Source organism: Argopecten irradians, chromosome 4, assembly GCF_041381155.1.
Source record: "Argopecten irradians isolate NY chromosome 4, Ai_NY, whole genome shotgun sequence".
NCBI classification, from domain to species: domain Eukaryota; kingdom Metazoa; phylum Mollusca; class Bivalvia; order Pectinida; family Pectinidae; genus Argopecten; species Argopecten irradians.
This window is the reverse complement of record NC_091137.1, coordinates 33785055-33804825: the sequence shown is the minus strand read 5'-3', so window position 1 is coordinate 33804825 and position 19771 is coordinate 33785055. Positions and strand designations below refer to the sequence as shown.

Sequence of the window (19771 nt, the reverse complement as noted above, 5' to 3'; positions counted from 1 at the left end):
GTGGATAAAGAGCAAAATTGTATATAAATAAAAACATTGCACGGTTATTGAACACATGGCTTGGTATTTGATACTCAATTTATTTGATATTTTTATTTCATATTGAAACGTGGCCTTCCTCTTCATCCTATCACGTCAGGTCCAGGTTCAGTCAATCTGAAATTTTACAAGAGAGTTCAGCAGGGTGTTCTAATCCTTTAACTTAATACTTATTTGTATGTTACAGAGTTATACTTCTTGTGTTCAAGTGGGTTATAAGTTGTTCGTGCCTATATGTCAGCTCCGCTAGAGATTAGATAGTGATAATGGCTAGACATAAAAAGTCAACAATAATTTGTGAAATATGACCGCATTGAAACTAATACTAGTATTGTGTTTTATATCGGAGGAGAGCGAAACTGTATAAAATTGTTTTAAACCAATTCAATATATGTTCGATCCGCTTTCACATGCATTTGGCACAAGAATCTTCATTTCTCTCTGCAACAAGAGTAATAAAAAAGAAATGATATTTATTTTACATTCTGAAATACATGTAAAAGACAGAAAACATCACCCTGACTGATATAACCTCTTTCAAATTACTCCGCGAAATACAAATCGAGAGAAATTACGTCAAGCAAGGTGCTGCTTTAGACTCCTTGTTATTTTTTTAATCAATGAGCTATTTATTTTAGTGTGGGATATCAGATGACACTTATTTAAATAGAAATACTTTAATATTGAGACAATGGTTAAGTGTTGCTTAGTATATGCATATCTTAATGTACTACTGTAACAATACACAGATAATTATGATGGTTTAAAATATATCTGTTGAAATTCAGATAATGATAATTATAATCAATTATTGTACTTGCCTCATTTTACAAATAAAACTAAAATCACGATTGCATTTCACATCGACCCATCTGAATTGGTGGTTATCGTGGAGACAAATACAATTTTCCGCTATGTCTCCATTCGGTTCCCCATTTCCCCAGTCTGTGTACAGAACTGGGTCGTCCGTGTTTGTCCATAACCACTGCCCATCCAGCTCTACATCCGTGGCACCAATGTAAAAACAACCTGAATAATATATACAAACTCTATTTATAAATATGATCAGTCATGCATAACAATATAGGTACAACTTGTATGAACACATCATTTACATCTTTTTCTTTTAATCTCTCGTACCGACTTGGATGGATGCACTATTGTGATTGACGGAAAGAGTATCCAATAGTTCGAGCTAACGAACCAATTCCTAATCACGTTCGGTTGTAGAAGAAACCCTGGCTGTCTTAATTAATGGCAATTTCCACTGAATCACCCGACCCCCCACCCCCTTCAATTGGCACGCATAGTGTTGATGTCAAAATGGTAAAGCTATCAAAATAATTTTTATAAATCTATCATAATTATTAATAATTTTTTTTAAAGTTATTAAGATTTATATATACACAAAAACGTACAACTTGTTACATTGTCAAACGCGCTCTCACGCCATCAATCACATTGTTGGTCTCATGGACAATGTCTATTCCCATGCACTGTACCTGAAGCATGTCGTCTTTGTAGTTCTGTTTTCACGAAGGTGCTTTCATCAGCATCCAATATATCGGCCAAATAACCATGAAGAACGCCACAATGGTACTGAAACAAATTGAACTCCATATTAAAACAATTATTTAATTTTCAGCAATTATTCAAGTGAAACCACAGCCTGAAATTGACTTCAGTTGTATATAGGTTTAACATTAACTGGTAATGGGAACATTTCAGATTTATAATCAAACATCATCGTTGGTTCAGGAGGACCTCAAAATGATGGTTTTAAACATGGCCTCATTAACTTCATTAACTCATGTTGCAGTAATGAATCCGTGGAACTCCGTAGGTCGTTACCCATGTATGATATTAAGAACATAAGGAGCATACAAGTCTGTGACTCAGAATTTGTTTTCATACAAAACCGCATTTTAATCTTTTTATTCTTAAAAGAAAGTTGATAAGGTTATCAGTGTAAAAATGGCGTTCCTGTGCTTACTGAGAAGATAAGGGAGATATTGTACATGGATGTATGTAGTAGGGTAGCCTAATTTGCACAATTTAGCCAGAATGTCTATCGTAAAAGTCTGCAACGACACCTTTAAAATCTTAACTTTAGAAAATAGTTTAGTTTGACATCTACACTATATTTTTATATATAGCTTACTGTGATTGACCATTTATTTCTTAATAAAATCAATGTTCCGTAATCTGTTCGTATGTGGACCTTTGGCAATTGATGTCTTGAATCTTTTTTAGTAATATTGTTGGTATATATGTTGACTCCTCTTGAAAATTTGGTTTTTATTTTCTGAGATTCTTTAATGCTTTTAATTGTGTTACCACCATGTCATAGAATAACGAAACGATAACGAAAACACATTTGTGTCAATCGTGGAGTCAATGTTTCAAATGTGTTTAAACTATCGTCAGTATCTGTTGTACACTTCTAAATATTCCCCTTTAAGTATCATGGAATGTGACAGCTGCTGATTGGCGAATACGCTGTAATTGGGGAATTTCTGTCATGAAAAGACAAATTGAAAAATCGATGAATAGTTTGTGTGATTTAGTAATTATCTTTATCAAATCTAAATAATATTGCATCCTTACGTGTGCTTCGGCCCAGTCTTCTTTCTCTTGGGAGACAAACAGATAACAGGAATCTTGGTACCTCGTCCACCCGACACGACACGTACTGGCTCTCTGTGTGGCATTGAATTCAACACCTTAGAAAATGAAGAAAATATATAAACTTGTTGAAAGTATACCAAAGTGCAAAGGCAGTTTACTGGCAATTATTTTACGTGGCTTACAGGAGCATAAGGGCCTATTTTGACCAACATATTTTCACCAATATATATGAGATTTGTAAAAACAATGTTTGAAAGCATTCTGTCTTATTGTATATTTTGTTATTCTTAATGTATACATATCATGTTATTTTGATCAATTGTGATTTTTCTTTTACATCTGATACCATAGAATAATTTAAAATAGCTTATGCTCTCAACACCTAAAGATGAGTGATTTTTATCTTACTATTAAAAGTCGTGGAAATTCAAATAAATTTTTGATTGGCATTATTTCGATGCGATTATCTTTCGTAAATTCGCGAATCGCGGCGAAATATGCGAAGGATAATCGTTCATAAAAAGTGTTTAAAAAGGTGGTTCATGTTATGATATTTGTAGAATGAAGCAGTATGGGTCATCCAAAATGAACACTTTTTAAAGGTCTGAGAAATCTACCGCGATAGTTTTCTTAAATAATATGTAAAAGGCATAATTGTATGTATCAATGATTTAGACCATATGTAAGCAAATTTGTTTGTATCAAGTATTTAGACCATATACTCCATAGTTAAATAACTAAATAAAAATGTTACGCTTACACTTGTGATATCATGTGGATTAATGCGATCATGTCTTCAGCAATTTCTTACCATGACAATATGTACCTTCAATTCCAGAGAGAAAGAAGATCCACAAGAAAAGCGATTGTAGTTCCATTGTGTGTGACTATTTTTATCTCAAAGAAGGTTTACATTGTATGAAGTTACACTATGTCTCCAATGAGGTATTCCTGATAAGCTACACTGTATATAAAAGGTTAGGAATGGCCACTAAGATAAAACACGAAATTGTGAACGCTTAAATTGCAGGACTTATCAAAAGATATGAATGAATTCACATACATTTCCTAAAGATGAATATCCTATCATAAAACTGCAAACAAGGCACGTGTTTTATTAACATTTAACTTATGGAAATTCCTGAATAGAAAATATTCCATATGGAATATCACCTAAGAGAGGGAAAATATGCTAAGTTTGAAGAACTTTTCTTAAATCCACTGCTGTAAAGCAATCTTATGTATACTGTTAAGTGAAACTGGGGCCTGGTCAACGTTAAACCAAATAGATTTCTAAAATGGCTTGCGAAAAGAAGTGAAGATAAGAGGAAAAGAATTTGAAATTTGATTTTCCAGAAGAAAAACCGTTCTTTGATTGTATCGACCACATACAAATCTAGGTCACAATAGAGACATCGACGTTGCGTATAGATTTGGAAAAAAATAATCTCTTGGAAAATCAAAGCAATCTTACGTTTAAACGTATAGTTTATTTATTAAGTAGCCAAATTAATTATAAGCATAGGTGTCTCTATTTCATGAAATAAATTATGTTTGCAAATTTGGATTCACACAGTTTACAAACAAACAATTCTTTTATATTCAGATGAAATTTAAGACATTAATTAATACTGAATGTGTTATAGCGTACATTGTCAGCTTTAAGTTAGCAGATGCATTATGCCATACATAGACAAGACCTATAATTTTGAATTATTAGATTTTGGAATTGTGGAAGTTCCAATTAACCATATGTTTATTGCTTCTATTTTAAGCGAGAGCTCGTGGTACTGATTCTTTGTAATGATGTAACGCATGTATACACAGTTGCATTCTCGACATTCCAGGGGCTACTAACACTGTTGTTAGATCCACCACTGGAATACTTCATTGCAAATTTAAGGCAGAGTAAATGTCCAATCATAAGGCCTGCAGAGACTTCATTTGAATATTACAAAGTCATACAGTGTACCGTAATCCCATTCTTTTGACATTCATCAAAGGACCAAATTACATGCTCATCTTCAGTTTTAAATTGCTAATTGGTAGGAAATATGTCAAGAGTGGATTATCATGACAGTGATAGTAGCTCCGTTGAATATCGCGGATTAGATATGTTAATTTTCATTTCTTCAGATGTGAAACATTTAAACAGGATATACTTTAAGGTAATAGACGCCAGGAATATGTATCACCTTTACGCACGTAGTTTATTTTCCATCCATTTAAAAATCGCAGTAATTTCAAGTCAATCTCCAGTTTATTTTACTATCATAAATACCAAGAACCTAGTTACTATTAAGTTAAGAGTATTAAGTTATTCAAAAAATAAAGTTGCCGACAAACAGGTAAGCAATAAACGTGTTCACTTGTACCACACATCATTTCCTATTTATAGATACGATGACGGGAGTACCATGTTAGCTGACAGCGTATTGGACACTGCCAACCAATAAACGTATAGAAAGTACAATCGTCCTATTCTATTTGAGACCAGTCGTGATTAGAGTGCATTGCGGTCTCCTGAATGAGGGAACACAATCGACTCAGGTGACTCATGGTTAATCTGTTGTTACGTAATACTGTCTAGTTGTTTAATTTCTCGATCTCCTCTTCAAATGCGATGAGAAATGTTCGCACGTTTGTGAATAACTAACTGTGATGTTCTATATATAGGTTATTTACTTGCCATTCTTTCAATTTTATTCGTGGGCATTTAATTAAGTTTGTAAAAATTAGTTTAACCGTGAATAGGCTTTATTTTAGATTTATCCCCGTTATCAACATTAACTTATTTTAAAAGTTTACAGTTTCATATGTACTGTAAGAAGAAACTTATTCTACCATAATCAAAAATAATTTAAAATTTATTTCATATATCTTTAGATGAAATGAATTCAAACTTCTTATAAACAGTTTCTTAATTAGATGATGTAAGAGTAAAATTATTTTCAGTTATGAAATTCAATTAAGTTTTGAATTACAAATTGCAATTTCTTTTGATTAAAAGGGTATTGATCAGGTCAAAATGTGACCTTACCTTTGTCAATCTTGTTATGTTTAATATTTTACCTCTTAGTATGGTTATTGTCTAACACCACGCTATAAAGATCAATCTAAACACGCGTAAAGATTATTGAATTAAAAATTCTATTGTAGGAAGCATTGTATTCTGTGTAATAATACAATGACCACACCCAGTAATCTGTTTGAATAATTTAATATTAATTTGGTTTTCCAAACCATACTATAGTGATGGAGTAAGTTTCTCGTGAGAAAGGAATTATATTTTTTGTATCAAAGCAACATTTGTCCTAATGGGTCAAGAAATAGGCGTTTTTTTGGTCACATTTGTATCTTTTAATGCAAATTGATTAAAGCACAGGAATTAGGAATTCGGTGTACATTGATGTAGTCTTAATCTTATAGGTGTCTTATAATGCAAATTGATTGTAGCACAGGAATTTGGAGTACGGTGATGTAGTCTTAATCTTATAAGTGTCTTATAATGCAAATTGATTGTAGCAAAGAAATTTGGGTGTACGGTGATGTAGTCTTAATCTTAAAGGTCTCTTATAATAGAAATTGATTATAGCAAAGAAATTTGGTGTACGGAGATGTAGTCTTAATCTTATAGGTCTCTTTTAATGCAAATTGATTGTAGCACAGGAATTTGGTGTACGGAGATGTAGTCTTAATTTTATAGGTCTCTTTTAATGCAAATTGATTGTAGCACAGGAATTTGGTGTACGGCGATGTAGTCTTAATCTTAAAGGTCTCTTATAATAGAAATTGATTATAGCAAAGAAATTTGGTGTACGGCGATGTAGTCTTAATTTTATAGGTCTCTTTTAATGCAAATAGACTGTAGCAAAGAAATTTGTTGGTGTACATTGATGCAGTGTTTTATACGCGACTAGCTGTGTCGTGTCCTTATCGCTATCCTCAGATCAATCAAATCAGTTCCCTTATATACCAATCCTTATATGGAAACTCCACTTGTAATAACACTCACAAACACACATCTGTTTATAGAACTCGAACATGGCTTTGATTGGCTATACATGTTCGTGCGGATAGGTACATAAATATTCATTACATAGCTATAAATACACAGTGAAGGACTAGCGAATGTCGTTTTGTCATGTAACAATACAGACGACACCACAGTATTACTTCCTCTTCACGGCTCAAGTGATTGTTTCATTGGTCATAATGTTTACAGAGGCCCAATAAAACAACATTTATTGGCCGCTGAAGTGATTTCAATCCTATAAGATAGTCAATAGTCTCAGTATGTTCTGTCAGAACTCATATCTCTTGTTTTACTTCCCTAGTAAGAGCTCAGCAACTAACCTGCAATCGTGTGATCTTACCTAAAATCAACAAACGGATATCTTCTAATACAGGTATGTGTTTTAACAGAATTGTACTGTTACTTCTTATCATGGCACCGTTATGTTCGTCGTACATAGACTGGAGCCCTGAAGTCGGGCCACATAAAGATCTTCTATGTAGGCCATTTTGTACAGATGACAGATGTTGTAGCTGTCATTCCCAGCCAAAATGGGAGCTTGGTAACGAACCAATCGGAGACCTGCACGTAGAGTACTCCGGATTGGGTAAGGTATCTGCCAAACTTGTCTCCGTTTCTAATCTCAGCGAGTATAATTATCTGCAAGTCATACATACCCATGGTCGACTACGAGCTCTTCCTATCAACATTTGTAATTTCGAAAGACTTGTGAAAATCAACTTCGCCAACAATCTGATCGAGTCTATCGGAACAATAAATTGCCTCCAGATGTTAGATACATTGGTTTTATCTGGGAACAGAATATCACACATTTCCAATAAAACTTTTGTAGATATGCCCGCTCTACGTGTCTTAGACTTATCCTACAATATCCTAACAACATTGGATGCTAACACGTTCACTAGCAAAACGACAAATATCTTCCATGTTGACTTCTCAAACAATGTTCTGGAAACCGTGGATCTGTCAAACATTGTCAACGAAAATTATCTATACTGCAAAATTGACTTTGAAAATGCAATGAAAGGACACTTCTCCAACGTCCACAACATTACAATCGATCCGGACAAACATTACAACTCTGGGGATATTTCGTTTGTTGGTTGTATAATGGAACAAGACATGTTCTCTTTTATTGGACATCGGAACCCTGATCTTATTCAACTTTTCCCGTTGATAATATCAGGGACGTATAAGTTTGCAAATGCGACCGTGAAATGTGACTGTTCTGTGGCCCTCTACCTCAAAGATCACTGGCGACTTCTTAAATTGGATGACAATAATGACGGTTTGATGTGTAGAGATCAAAATTATTCAATACGTGATATGCATGATCAAAAACTTTTTGATAATTTTTTTTGTGACAGATATGTGAATTGTCCACGGTATTGCACATGTATTGAACAGCCTACACAATGGAGGATAATTGTAAATTGTTCCTTTACACAGATGAAGCGACTGCCTGAACAACTCCCGGACAGTGTGTTTTTAGTAGAGCTACTCGTGACAAACAACGAAATCCGTCACTTAGAAAAGCGAGACTATTTCAACAGGCTCCGTATCCTGGATCTATCCGACAACGAGATGAAAACCATTGGCAACGACGTAGCCCAATCTCTCAGCTCGTTATTGAAATTAAATTTGACAAATCATAATATCGATGATCTACCTGACACTTTTCGTTTTTTGGACGCCAATCTTATATTCCTGGGATATAAAGGGATAACATGTACTTGTGATAATACCTGGATCGGAGACTGGCGGGTAAGGAGTAATATCCACCCTGGAAATCCTTTATTTTGTGAAAACATTAGAAACCATGGCAATAAAACGCTTGTGGAACTGACCAAACCATACTTAGTTGAGTGCAGTGAGATGGACCAGTCTACAATCTTCTTGTTGACGGCTTTACTATGTTTAGCAGTATTATCTATGACAGGTATTTTTGTGATTTGGATGTTTTATTTTGAAGTAAGTATTCTGTTGGGAACAATAAGGAGAAAAACGATAAAAGAAGATTTAAGAAGGTATAAATATGATGTGTTTGTTTCGTTTGACGATTCAGATGTAGATTCTCGAAGATTTGTAATGGATTATCTACTCAGAATACTGAATTCATCACACTATACGACGTACGTTCCTTATAGAGACATGTCGGTCGGCAACCTTCGGGAAAAAGAGGTCAAAAATGCAATCAGGAGAGCGAGGACATTTGTATGTATATTGTCGGAGGAGTACTGTGCAGAATCGTCAATATGGACGAGAATGGAATTTATGTCAGCCTTGCAATGTCGTAAATCTATTGAGATAATAAACATTGACAATATAGGGACACGGGACACGAGCATGAGGGAGGTTAAAGCGTTTTTAAGGCTACGATGGTTCATATCATTATCAACAAGACGCGATATATTCAAACACTTGATTGATTCTCTTGGAAAACCAATCTACATGGGACGGAAAAACATGTGAATATAACCTTTGTCAGAAAAACAGAAGAAATGGTATTTTAATTATCAACTAAGACATTATCAATAACAATTGTACTATGCAGCACCCTGTCAATCTTCTGTTACACATGCATTCTTACAAAAAGGACACAAAAGGGACATAGTAAAATATCTCTTATAGACATATGTTCACTATACAGAAGATACTTATATTAAATAACATCAAATGGGGTCGATGTGTCTATCCTTTACAGACAGTTGTCCTTTATGCAGATATGTTCTTTATATAGAGGTGTCCTTTATAACATGTTTGTCTATATACATAAAGTGCTGAAATGTAGATATTGTTATTATAATTACATGTATAAGTATCTGTTTTCGTCATCCTAATTAGCTTCGTTATCTCATTATTTGTGGTTTCGGGAGTTTTATCGAAGATACGATTTGACTGTTTACTTTAGGAGGGCAGCGTATAAAGAATAAAAATAATCCTGATCTTTGTTTAGGAAGACGACAAAGTCCTTAAGCTCATTGCTTAGTTTTATTGAAGTATTCGTATCGATATCAAATGTGATTTCCTTGGGTTCTTTTCTTTTTTACATTAGTTTTTGGAATTGGGTGTAAGTAGACCTAGCATATTCTTTTTCGCTTTTGATCAGTTAGAGGTGTATACTAGCTACTGACGCCCCAAACGGTATGAAACATCACATTAAACTTTATTTATCACATCATTTGCTTGAAATCCTATCATTTTGCTCGTGTGATATGTTTGCATAAGTCACTAAAAAAACTACATTGGGTTGTTTAGAGAATGGAGTTTTTATTTTAGTTATGTTATGATGGGAAAACGATAATTGAGTATGTATCATTTGAGTAAACCTGTTTTAGCAGAATTAAAGATCCTCTGTTTTATGTTTTAAGTGACGAAATCGTGTTTTTATTCCAGATTAAGCCAATACCGTGTACTCCCTGAAATATATAGAGGATATTCCTTGTTTCTTGATGAATACCACTTATATTTCATCTAGTGAGGTAGAAAGGTGGTATTTTTCATTCGTGCGAAGGAATCTTCTATTTATTACATTTATTTTCACGCTTCTATTTACATAAGATTATCACTACTAGTTCCACGAACGTAATTTCGCCATTGTGTTTTACAAAGTTATTTGCCCTTGCGATTATTTCATCGTGTTTTGTGAGCATAACGTCATATTGATGCACAACAATATGACGTCATTTTCGCACAAACTAATGACGAAATAATCAAAATGATATTTTAACTGTCAATGCTGCATTCCGATTCCTCAAAAGCGAACAAAAAAAAAATCAAAAGTGAAGTTATTATTGGAATGAAGTATATCGCTCTTATGTTCACCGTAAATATTTCACTGCGAAAAATGTAATAAATAGTTGAATCTGATAATTCAAGACGTATTTAGATACAACTTGCATTTTTTCTATGTAAGCTTTAGGCTAAGATCAACAAATGTTTGTTTAGGTTATAACTTGTGGCTGGTGTTGTGAGAGTAAAAGTTTGTGTTCTGAATGAATCTGGGGAGCTTGTAATGGCGAGATGCAGCAAACAAGGACAATACCTCTTAGGAAGGTAACAATTTCTGAGAAAATCTGAAGCAAACTGAAAGAATGATGAATGATTTACATTTGATTGGGTTGTGATAAAGTGACAAATAAAACACAATTACAAGCTATAGGCCCTCACCCAATTTAATTCAATGATTTTTCAGCTGTTATAATGATGGGGAAAAAGTTTAATCTTCACCCAATGACTTCAGTGCTAGGATCTGTCAATCTGAAACGTTGCAGAAGAAATTATTTTGAACACTTTAGTTTAATGCAATTAAGCATTGTAAAACAGAAAACCTGAATTCTCGTGTGGATTCAATAATGATTAAATCTAAATAAAAATATACTTTGTCTTTTGTATAAAACTGATATCTATCGACACTAATACCTTTTACTTCAGCATTATTGTCCCTTCCACACAAACATTCGCCGTATTGTATATTCAAAAATGTTATAACTTATAAGTGTTTTGCAGTATATAGAAAGTGCAGACGGCATGTTTCTCTTTCAATTTTGTCTCAGCAGCATCGTCGGTTCCGAAGAAAATTGCGCTTATTTATTCATGATGCCATACAATATATGTAAAACGTACTTACTTCATCTTGCATATGAATGGCATTTTAGCATCACACGACACATCTATCCATTTAAAAGCTCTGTTACTTTGGAGACAGATGCAGTTTTCTCCTGATCCTAAATTCTGAGGTTCGGACGGTGCCCAGTCTTTGTACTGAACAGGATCGTCACTGTTCGCCCAAATCCAATGTCCCTCCAGCTCTACATCTGTGGCACTGATGTAAAAACAGCCTGCATAAATAGAATATGCAGTGTCTAAAACGTCGTAACCATTTACACTTAAAGAAGCTGAGTTATTATATATACACATAAAGAAACTGAGTTATATTTGTAGGAAAAAGATTTGGATTAACTGTAACTTTATTTGAAATATTTTAAAGATGCTCCACCGCCGACAGGGCATAAATGACATTCATCATTTGAAAAATAATTGGCGTTTAATCGAATATATATATATATATATCTTATTAACACAAAAAAATAACATGAAATAATTTATTTTGCCTTTGGTGCATGCGCAAACATAACTTCATTCTATATAAGATATAGTGCCACGGAATTTTTTTGGGATGCAATTAATTATTTTTCAAATTTTATCTTGAAGTGAAATTAGAAGCTCAAACTTTTCAATGGTGGTAATAGTGTAAAGTAACTTTTGTAGCTGAAGAAAAATACTAAATCGTCTGCTCCTGTTTTTGGTAGTGAAAAAATACTATTTGTCAGTGGAGTAGCATCTTTAAATATATAATAATCTAAACATCCGTGAAACATGCGTAATTTGATAGAAAATGTAGGTTTACAGAAGACTGTGCTAGTTAAGATCACTGTCTCTTAATGTTCTGATTATAATTATTGAATTGTTCGAGCATATAATATTTCGAATTATTATAACGGAATAATAAGTGCAAACAGTGACAGTAAATATGAAACGTTAAGCATTAAAAAGAAATGTCTATGGTGTTTTCCGAACAATACAGACCTGACTCGTGCCGTGAATGTAGATTTGCTTGAATGAACTTGTTCTCATCTTCGCTCAAAATGTCGGCCAAATAACCATGGAGAATATTACAATGCGTCTGAAATTTAAACGAAATTATATCAAGAGATATAGTCTCACTCATACGGTATTATAAACGTTAACTTTTTTTTATTAAAAAACTATGCATATTTCACAATGGAAAAAACATGTCATAACTTCCATAGCAGTTAGCAATAATTTATGTTTACACTCCAGTGTGTAAACATCTACGGCGCCTCTGATTGGTCAACTCTAAGAACTCTAGATTTTGACTGGCTTTCAAATTCGGGCTACTTTTCATAGCGCATTCTCTTTTCAATAGCATTGTATTCACTGTATAACAGGTAGTTGCTTATTCAAAGTATTAAACAACAAAATATTGGCTCTTCATTTAGGTACAATATTTTATGGGGGAAATATCTCATTTGTATGGTGGTAAGTTTCCCTGAATGAAGAGGAGAAAATAGTCACCACGGTTTAAGTATGGGGCTAACGTTATGAATAAACAAGTCCAGAACGCATTACTGTTGTTTATCATGTTTATCTCGACGGTTAATTTTCAAATTTGTAAAAGACACTCGCTAAAGCTCGTGTCTTTTCAAAATTTGAAAATTAACTAACGAGAGTTTGATGAATTATGATGAACAATAGTCACGTGTTGGGGAACCTCTATATCAATAAATCATCGCATATCCCTTTCTGAACAACTTGTGTTATTCACTTCTCAAATATATATATATATGTATATTTTTGCATTTGTTATACCGATATGACATCCTCAATACTCCAAGGGTTACTATCACTGACTTTACATCCACCCCTAGACCATCTCATTGTAAAATAGGAGACAATGGAAGAAACAGGTAATTTGATAAATTGATGCACATTAAATGAATTTTATGACGGTGCACTGTGGATGATTGCGTGGCTTTGAAGATTGGCGTCGCTCTCTCTGTAATCTTCAGAAAGTCACTGCAGGCATGTCAATTTCTTTTTCCTGAACAACCTCCAGTTTTACTATGAACTTTTTACTATGAGTCTATGGAGATAACGACAGTGATAGTAACCCGTGGAGGATGCCGGTTAGTGTACTATTATATTTACAATAATGTCATTACATGAAATCGTTTGAAAATTGCTTGATCTATTTGTCAGACGTAAATTCAAAAGCAGTATATTATGCTGAGCTATTAAGTTATATATATTTTTAATAATTACTGAAAAGACTAAATCATATATGTATGACGCAGCATACTCAAATAATCCTTTTTGACAAATCATGGATTTTAAAGAAGTTCAAACGCCACTTTCGACAATAAAGTTATCTATGTACAGCGTGAACAAAAATCAATAGTTGAGCCATACCGATAACATTCCACACATTTACTTACATAAGCGTCGGTCCAATTATCGGCCTCACTATTGATAAACAAATAGCACGCGTTGTTATACCTCATCCAACCATTTCTACAGTAATAGGCTCTCTTTGTTCCATTAACACCTAAAACATATCAAGGTGCCAAAACCATACCATATAATATATGGCAATGTTTAATGAAAACCGATACGTAGTTGTAGCAATTATTGTACAAGTTGTGATAGACAGACATACAAAGAGGCAGAGAGTTAGAAACACAAAAATCCATTTCGGAATTCCGGAAAGTAATTGATACACTTATACCATGGTGATAAGTTACTATCCAGCAAAGGTATAATGTTGCAGGGTATCTGAACATCTGATACATATATAGCAATAACTAAAACATAATACATTTACACCGTCGTCACAATCTATATGATTGGCATATCGACATGGTAATATGTTATTATTAAAGGAAGCCTATAAAAGCCGAGAACATGTAACGTTTTTACCTTCGATCGAGAACAAAATTAAAATCTAAAGCAAAGAGTACAATACTTTCATGCTAAATTGTTATCTTGTACCTAGCTATTAATAAAGAATGCAATGCATATCGATTTATACAGGTATGTCATGGCTTATCTGTTGTCCTGATAAGCAATTCGTAGGACATTTGTACTCAATGGAGTTGTCCAAAATGTGTAACAAATTTTCAAACGTCGTGAAGAAAATAGGCTGATATCTATCGTGTTTCTTTTTTTTCTGTTGTCTTCCTTTTATCTGCTTTGAACCGATAACACCATACACTTATGGTTTGAATATGAAAAAAAAATATTCTCCCTGTGTACTTTAATATTATCAATATTAAAACACGTACTCTAATCTAAGGCAGTTGTTTGGAAAGTAATTAAAATATTTTCATAACAGACCAGAAAGGTATTCATTTTCTTTGAATATCTTTTATATCATAAATTGAGTGACTTTCCTTATTAAGTATCAAAAGTTTTTCTCAGTTTTTCGTCAAACACATACTGAGCATGGAGAAAATGCATATGTGTCCTGCAGACGTATCGTATCACCTTCATATTCTCAGTAAATCAGGGGTTTGGTTAGGATTGTGAAAATATCCCTATCCTTCAAATTCACGTATGAAAGGGTATTTTTCTCTCATATCTCGATGTTTTATTGCAATTTTACTACTATGATTTTTCGCCATTTTGAAATTTGTGCCACGTGCAAATACCTTGACGCCATCTCACAACCTAAGGGAACATTATTTCCATCTTATTCCCTCCGCTCAACCCACAGAAATTTTCTTTTCTTTGGTGTGTGGTATAAAAGTCGTGCAAATATAATAATTTGCACTAGTACCATATTGAGTTAAGACAACAAAATAACATTAGCCACGACATTTGATATTCGTTTTTTTATATATTATTTCTGACAGTGTTTCGTCAGTGATAATATAGTGATAGCCATCAGTCTCTTTATCCTATTACCTCAGTGCCCATATCTTTCAACCTGATTTTTTTATGGAAAATCATAATTGTATTACATCATTAGTCATCAAAGAAAACTAAAATTATTTACCAAAAACATCAGAGTTGTACATGTAACACTATATCGTTGATATAAGCAAAGCTTTAATCTTACACTCAAACGTTTAAAATGCATGAGATTTTATTTTGAAAATTGTGAAATGCGATCGCAGCAAAAAGTAACTGATACAGTAGACAAATTTGACTAACTAGTAAATCCGTCAAAGAAAGTCTATTAGGAATGCATGTTAACGCAAAATTAATTTTTCTTGAAGATAAATTGATTTATAGAATTTGATATTGTGTCTATTTCTTTTCACTCTTACTGTAATGTGTTTGAAAAATCTGAATTCCTTGAGTTTGATCAACAGACTATTTTGTATCATCCGTGAAGTCTTTTTATTCATATTATTCTTGTTTAATTGTGTTTTCAATTTATCATTTACATGTAATGATATTATTCCGTCTTTGTATATTACTGAATAACCTCACTTGTGGGTAAATTCACGTCGATTTCTTTGAAAAGTATGACGTTACGCTCTCTGCATAATGTAAATAAACATCATGGTGATCGCCTTTACACTGAATTTTGATTGCGGCAAAATAGGCATGTTAACAGTACACACATATATCATATTTAACCTGGACACCGTTCTTAAAACAAAACATGAGACGACAATAACATTAAATATATAGTTCATGTATTTAAAGTAAATATAGGTAACTAATGATGGATACCTCGAAAATAAACTTACTTTTCTTACATATGAATTGTAAGGTACGGTCACACGTCACGTCCGCCAATTGGAATTGTACAGAATGTGAGAGACAGATGCAGTTTTCTCCAGATCCAGCATTTTGTGGTTCTGTCGGTGCCCAGTCTGTGTACTGAACTGGATCATCACTGTTCGCCCAAATCCAATGTCCCTCCAGCTCTATATCTGTGGCAATGATGTAGAAACAGCCTATATTAATAAATAAAGCTATTTCAATCCAAAGTGTTATAGGATTCATGGTATTGGATCAGTATCCTCTATTATCAGAGAAATTATCGTGTATGAAAGAAATACATAATCTCTATATGTGAGAAATTCTAAGTCTTTGATTATTAGGAGAAGAAATTGTGATCCAAATTATATATCAATATCAATACTTCCATAATAAAACATAGGTAAACACCTCCATAATAAAAATAGGTATTAGCTAGTAGTTTGAAATTAAAAAGAAAAAAAAGCAAACAAACAAACAAATTCCCCGCCAGCAGGAAACACAAACACAGGAGAAACATACAGAAAATCAATAAATATTTGCACACAATACATACCCGTTTCGTTATTGGATTTTAGGTGTCCTTTTATAAAATTATTTTCATTGTCATTCAAAATGTCGGCTAAATATCCATGAAGAATGTTACAATGAAGCTGCAAAACATGATTAAATCAATGATGACGATATATCAAGATTTATACTTTTCGTTAGCATATTTTTTTCATTAATATTATGTCATATACATGTATATCCACGTTCAAACTGCGTATTACAGAAATAAGTATATCACTGGGTTTCAGACACAGCTGCAATATTTATGATTTATTAGGAAAATGTATTCAAAGGCGATTTGTGTCATTCAAGCATGCTACAAAGCAAAACTATTTATTATTTGAACTCGCAAACTCATTTAATGTGTATATGAGTTCAGAATGTAACACTACACACTATATTTGGAAATTGCTTTGAAAAACCTTTTCATCGTGTTATTTTGATCCATGCCATCTAGTGTGAAAACAGACCGTCCAACAGATTGTTTGTTTGTTTGATTATTTAACAGTAAAAAGTTTCCAAAAAGATTTTCATCCAGTAGTTCTTGACATTATATATTCAGCTATTTGTTTGAAAATATTTCCTCTTTATCTTCGATTCGTATTTTGATATGAAAAATAAGCTTCATTCTACAAAATATTTTACATTTAAATATGTCGTTAATTTTTTATTGCAAATGAATCTATAACGTAAATTCAGACATGCTGAAACTTTACAATGAATTGCTAACATATGCATCTGTCCAATTATCGCCCTCGCTTCTGACAAACAAGTAACATGAGTCGTTATATTGGGTCCAACCACTTTTACAAGAACTGGCCCTTGTTTCTCTGTTAAACGTAGATCCTATAACAGGAACATTTGCTGTGGAAAACCCATTACAAACAGCTTCATCAAAGGTAAGTTTTATCAATTCTCACTTACAAATTTTAAGAAGTTTTCTTTCATATAAAACGTTCTGGAACATATTTAAATGTCAAGGTCAGCATTTGAATAACGGCCGTAGTACCTCACCCCTAGCGTACTACTGAGAACATATCAGACTTATCGGATCCGTGACATATGAATTTCAATAATTTGCATATTTGACCCCTGACATATGATTTTCAATAGTTTGCATATTTGACCCCTGTTGTCTTCCAAATCGCACACTCATTACATACCCACAACACGAACATACTGCAGTCTCCCAAAACACACACGCGTGCACTCCACGCACATAACACATTGTTTACAGGGGAGGCCGTCCTTAAATGGCATTATAAAAGGATAACAAGCCTTATCAACCAAATATCTAGCCGAAATGATATAAAAACGGTGAATATAAACAACAGAAATTTCTACAAAAGATCTAGAAATAAAAGTGTAAACGATCTCTCCAACATTTGTTTAACAAATATGTGAAAAATCTAGCTTCAAACACATTTAAAATAATACTGCTTTTACAATTATAATATGATTATACGCAATACACTTTATTGAAATATACTCAATAAGAATGAAGAACATAAAACAATTCCACTAACCGAAGTATTCTATACCTATTTTATTTTTATTCCATACATTAACAATACAATAGTATTATTTTATCCTATTATTCCAGATGCTGTTTCTGTCAACCTGAAATGAAAAATAAACATTTCCAGTTCAATTTATGGCATATTATTAAAAGTAGAATTATTGTTGGCGCAAGTTTATTTCGCGTCACATTTATGAAGAATATCGTAAATTATGATTGTATCACCTGGTGTAACATTAATTTGCCTGAACATATTGAAAATTAAACTTACTCCGCCTTGCATATGAAGTGTGTTTTGGTATCGCAGCTTACATCCGCCCAGCGGAATTCATTTCCAATGCTGAGACAGATGCAGTTTTCTCCCGATCCATAATTCTGTGGTTCTGTCGGTGCCCAGTCTGTGTACTGAACAGGATCGTCACTGTTCGCCCAAATCCAATGTCCCTCCAGCTCTATATCTGTGGCACTGATGTAGAAACAGCCTGTATATATAAATAAACCTATGTCAATCCAAAAGCATTGGTGTTATAGGATACGTGTTATTGGATCAGTATCCAGTATCATCAGAGAAATTATCGTGTTTGAAAAAAATACATAATCTCTATATGTTGGAAATTCCAAGTCTTTGATTATTAGGAGAAGTAAGGAAATTATGATCTAAATGACACATCAATATCAATACTGCCATAATAAACATAATTAAAACATGGCTGTGATGTCATCTATTGTTATAGCTTGAGGTATAGTCGTAGCAAAGTCTACTATTATCACCTACTACTGTGGAATAGTTACCTTTTGCTGTGAAATAGTTTGTGAACTATTCCACGAGAAAAGGTAACTATTCCACAGTTGAAGTTAAATGTAGAGACTGGTGAACATAGCTTAGCATTTTAGTCAGAAATACATCCTCAACCCATGTACTTGGCAATGTTGTCGTGATGTATTTGTAAACTTAATTTCATAATACCGATATGTATGACACTAAATACATGTAGTTATGAGATAAGGGAGATAACTCCTATAGTTTTTTTTATCAATACATCCTATAAAGGTCATATCATTAATCTAGGTTATAGAACTATTCTAGAATATAATCATGTATAAAACAAATATGTTTGTAAACATGTTGATTTTAAGTAGAGATCTAGAATGATCTATTTCCAGAAAGTTATATGTGTGTGTTTATTTGTTTACTGCTTTTAGTTAGATATTCTCGAAGTAGAAGGTTCTCCAATATTCTTGAATTAGGGTTTACAATATATACTCCAGATGTCCAAGGGCTAATCAGTAACTGTAATGAGAACTGTAATGAGACATATCAAGAAAATTGTGCAGTGCCATATAAGATTTCTATTGGGGAGAGCTATTGGTGACTTATATCTGTGGATTATTACACACTTTGTGTGGATTTACTTTCATATTGCCTGGAACTTTACAAATCATCTGTGGACATTCATTTTTCCTCGTGGATTTTTATTATTGTTACGATTTGAAAACCTGGAGGGATCAAGGATTATACCAGGCCATTCGCATACAGATAAGTAACACTTTTACAAAATACGCGTATTACTCTTGTACCACCACCAATTACTTTAGATATTGTAACCATCTCTGTATAAGTAAATTTTCAAAATTTAGCTGCTGGTTTCTCATTTCTGTTATTCAAACAGAATTGGGGGCTCGTGTCCGAGATCGATATACTA

General features: G+C 33.3%; 2 protein-coding genes across 5 annotated transcripts; one reads left to right on the top strand and one right to left on the bottom strand.

Moving 5' to 3' along the window:
• Nucleotides 1-60: 60 nt before the first annotated feature.
• On the bottom strand, nt 61-18809 carry LOC138321388 (perlucin-like protein). 4 transcript variants are annotated; one of them, XM_069265046.1, is made up of 8 exons: nt 18340-18800; nt 16554-16650; nt 15985-16194; nt 13723-13832; nt 12293-12389; nt 11334-11544; nt 10874-10963; nt 2647-2762 (listed from the first exon to the last, which is right to left on the bottom strand). In XM_069265046.1, the coding sequence occupies exons 1-7, from the start codon at nt 18349-18351 to the stop codon at nt 10930-10932; spliced, it is 771 nt and encodes a 256-aa protein (XP_069121147.1). In that variant the 5' UTR covers nt 18352-18800; the 3' UTR covers nt 2647-2762; nt 10874-10929. The 4 variants fall into 4 exon arrangements, with proteins under 4 accessions (XP_069121150.1, XP_069121149.1, XP_069121147.1 ...); XM_069265047.1 differs by lacking the exon at nt 10874-10963 and having other exon boundaries at nt 18340-18809; XM_069265049.1 differs by lacking the exons at nt 10874-10963; nt 11334-11544; nt 12293-12389; ... (2 more) ...; nt 16554-16650; nt 18340-18800 and adding exons at nt 61-156; nt 861-1068; nt 1542-1638; nt 3494-4231.
• Nucleotides 6805-10073, top strand: LOC138321387 (protein toll-like). The gene has a single exon (XM_069265045.1). It carries the CDS (start codon nt 7079-7081, stop codon nt 9173-9175), a length of 2097 nt encoding a protein of 698 aa, XP_069121146.1. The 5' UTR covers nt 6805-7078; the 3' UTR covers nt 9176-10073.
• Nucleotides 18810-19771: the final 962 nt, after the last annotated feature.

Excerpts from the sequence above, each read along its gene's own strand:
- LOC138321388 (XM_069265046.1), bottom strand. Across the intron at positions 13,833-15,984 it reads ACAATTCATATGTAAGAAAA|GTGTTAATGGAACAAAGAGA; the intron begins GTAAGTTTATTT and ends GATATGTTTTAG. Across the intron at positions 11,545-12,292 it reads ACATTCACGGCACGAGTCAG|GCTGTTTTTACATCAGTGCC; the intron begins GTCTGTATTGTT and ends CTATTTATGCAG.
- LOC138321387 (XM_069265045.1), top strand. The coding sequence starts at position 7,079 with ATGTGTTTTAACAGAATTGTACTGTTACTTCTTATCATGGCACCGTTA.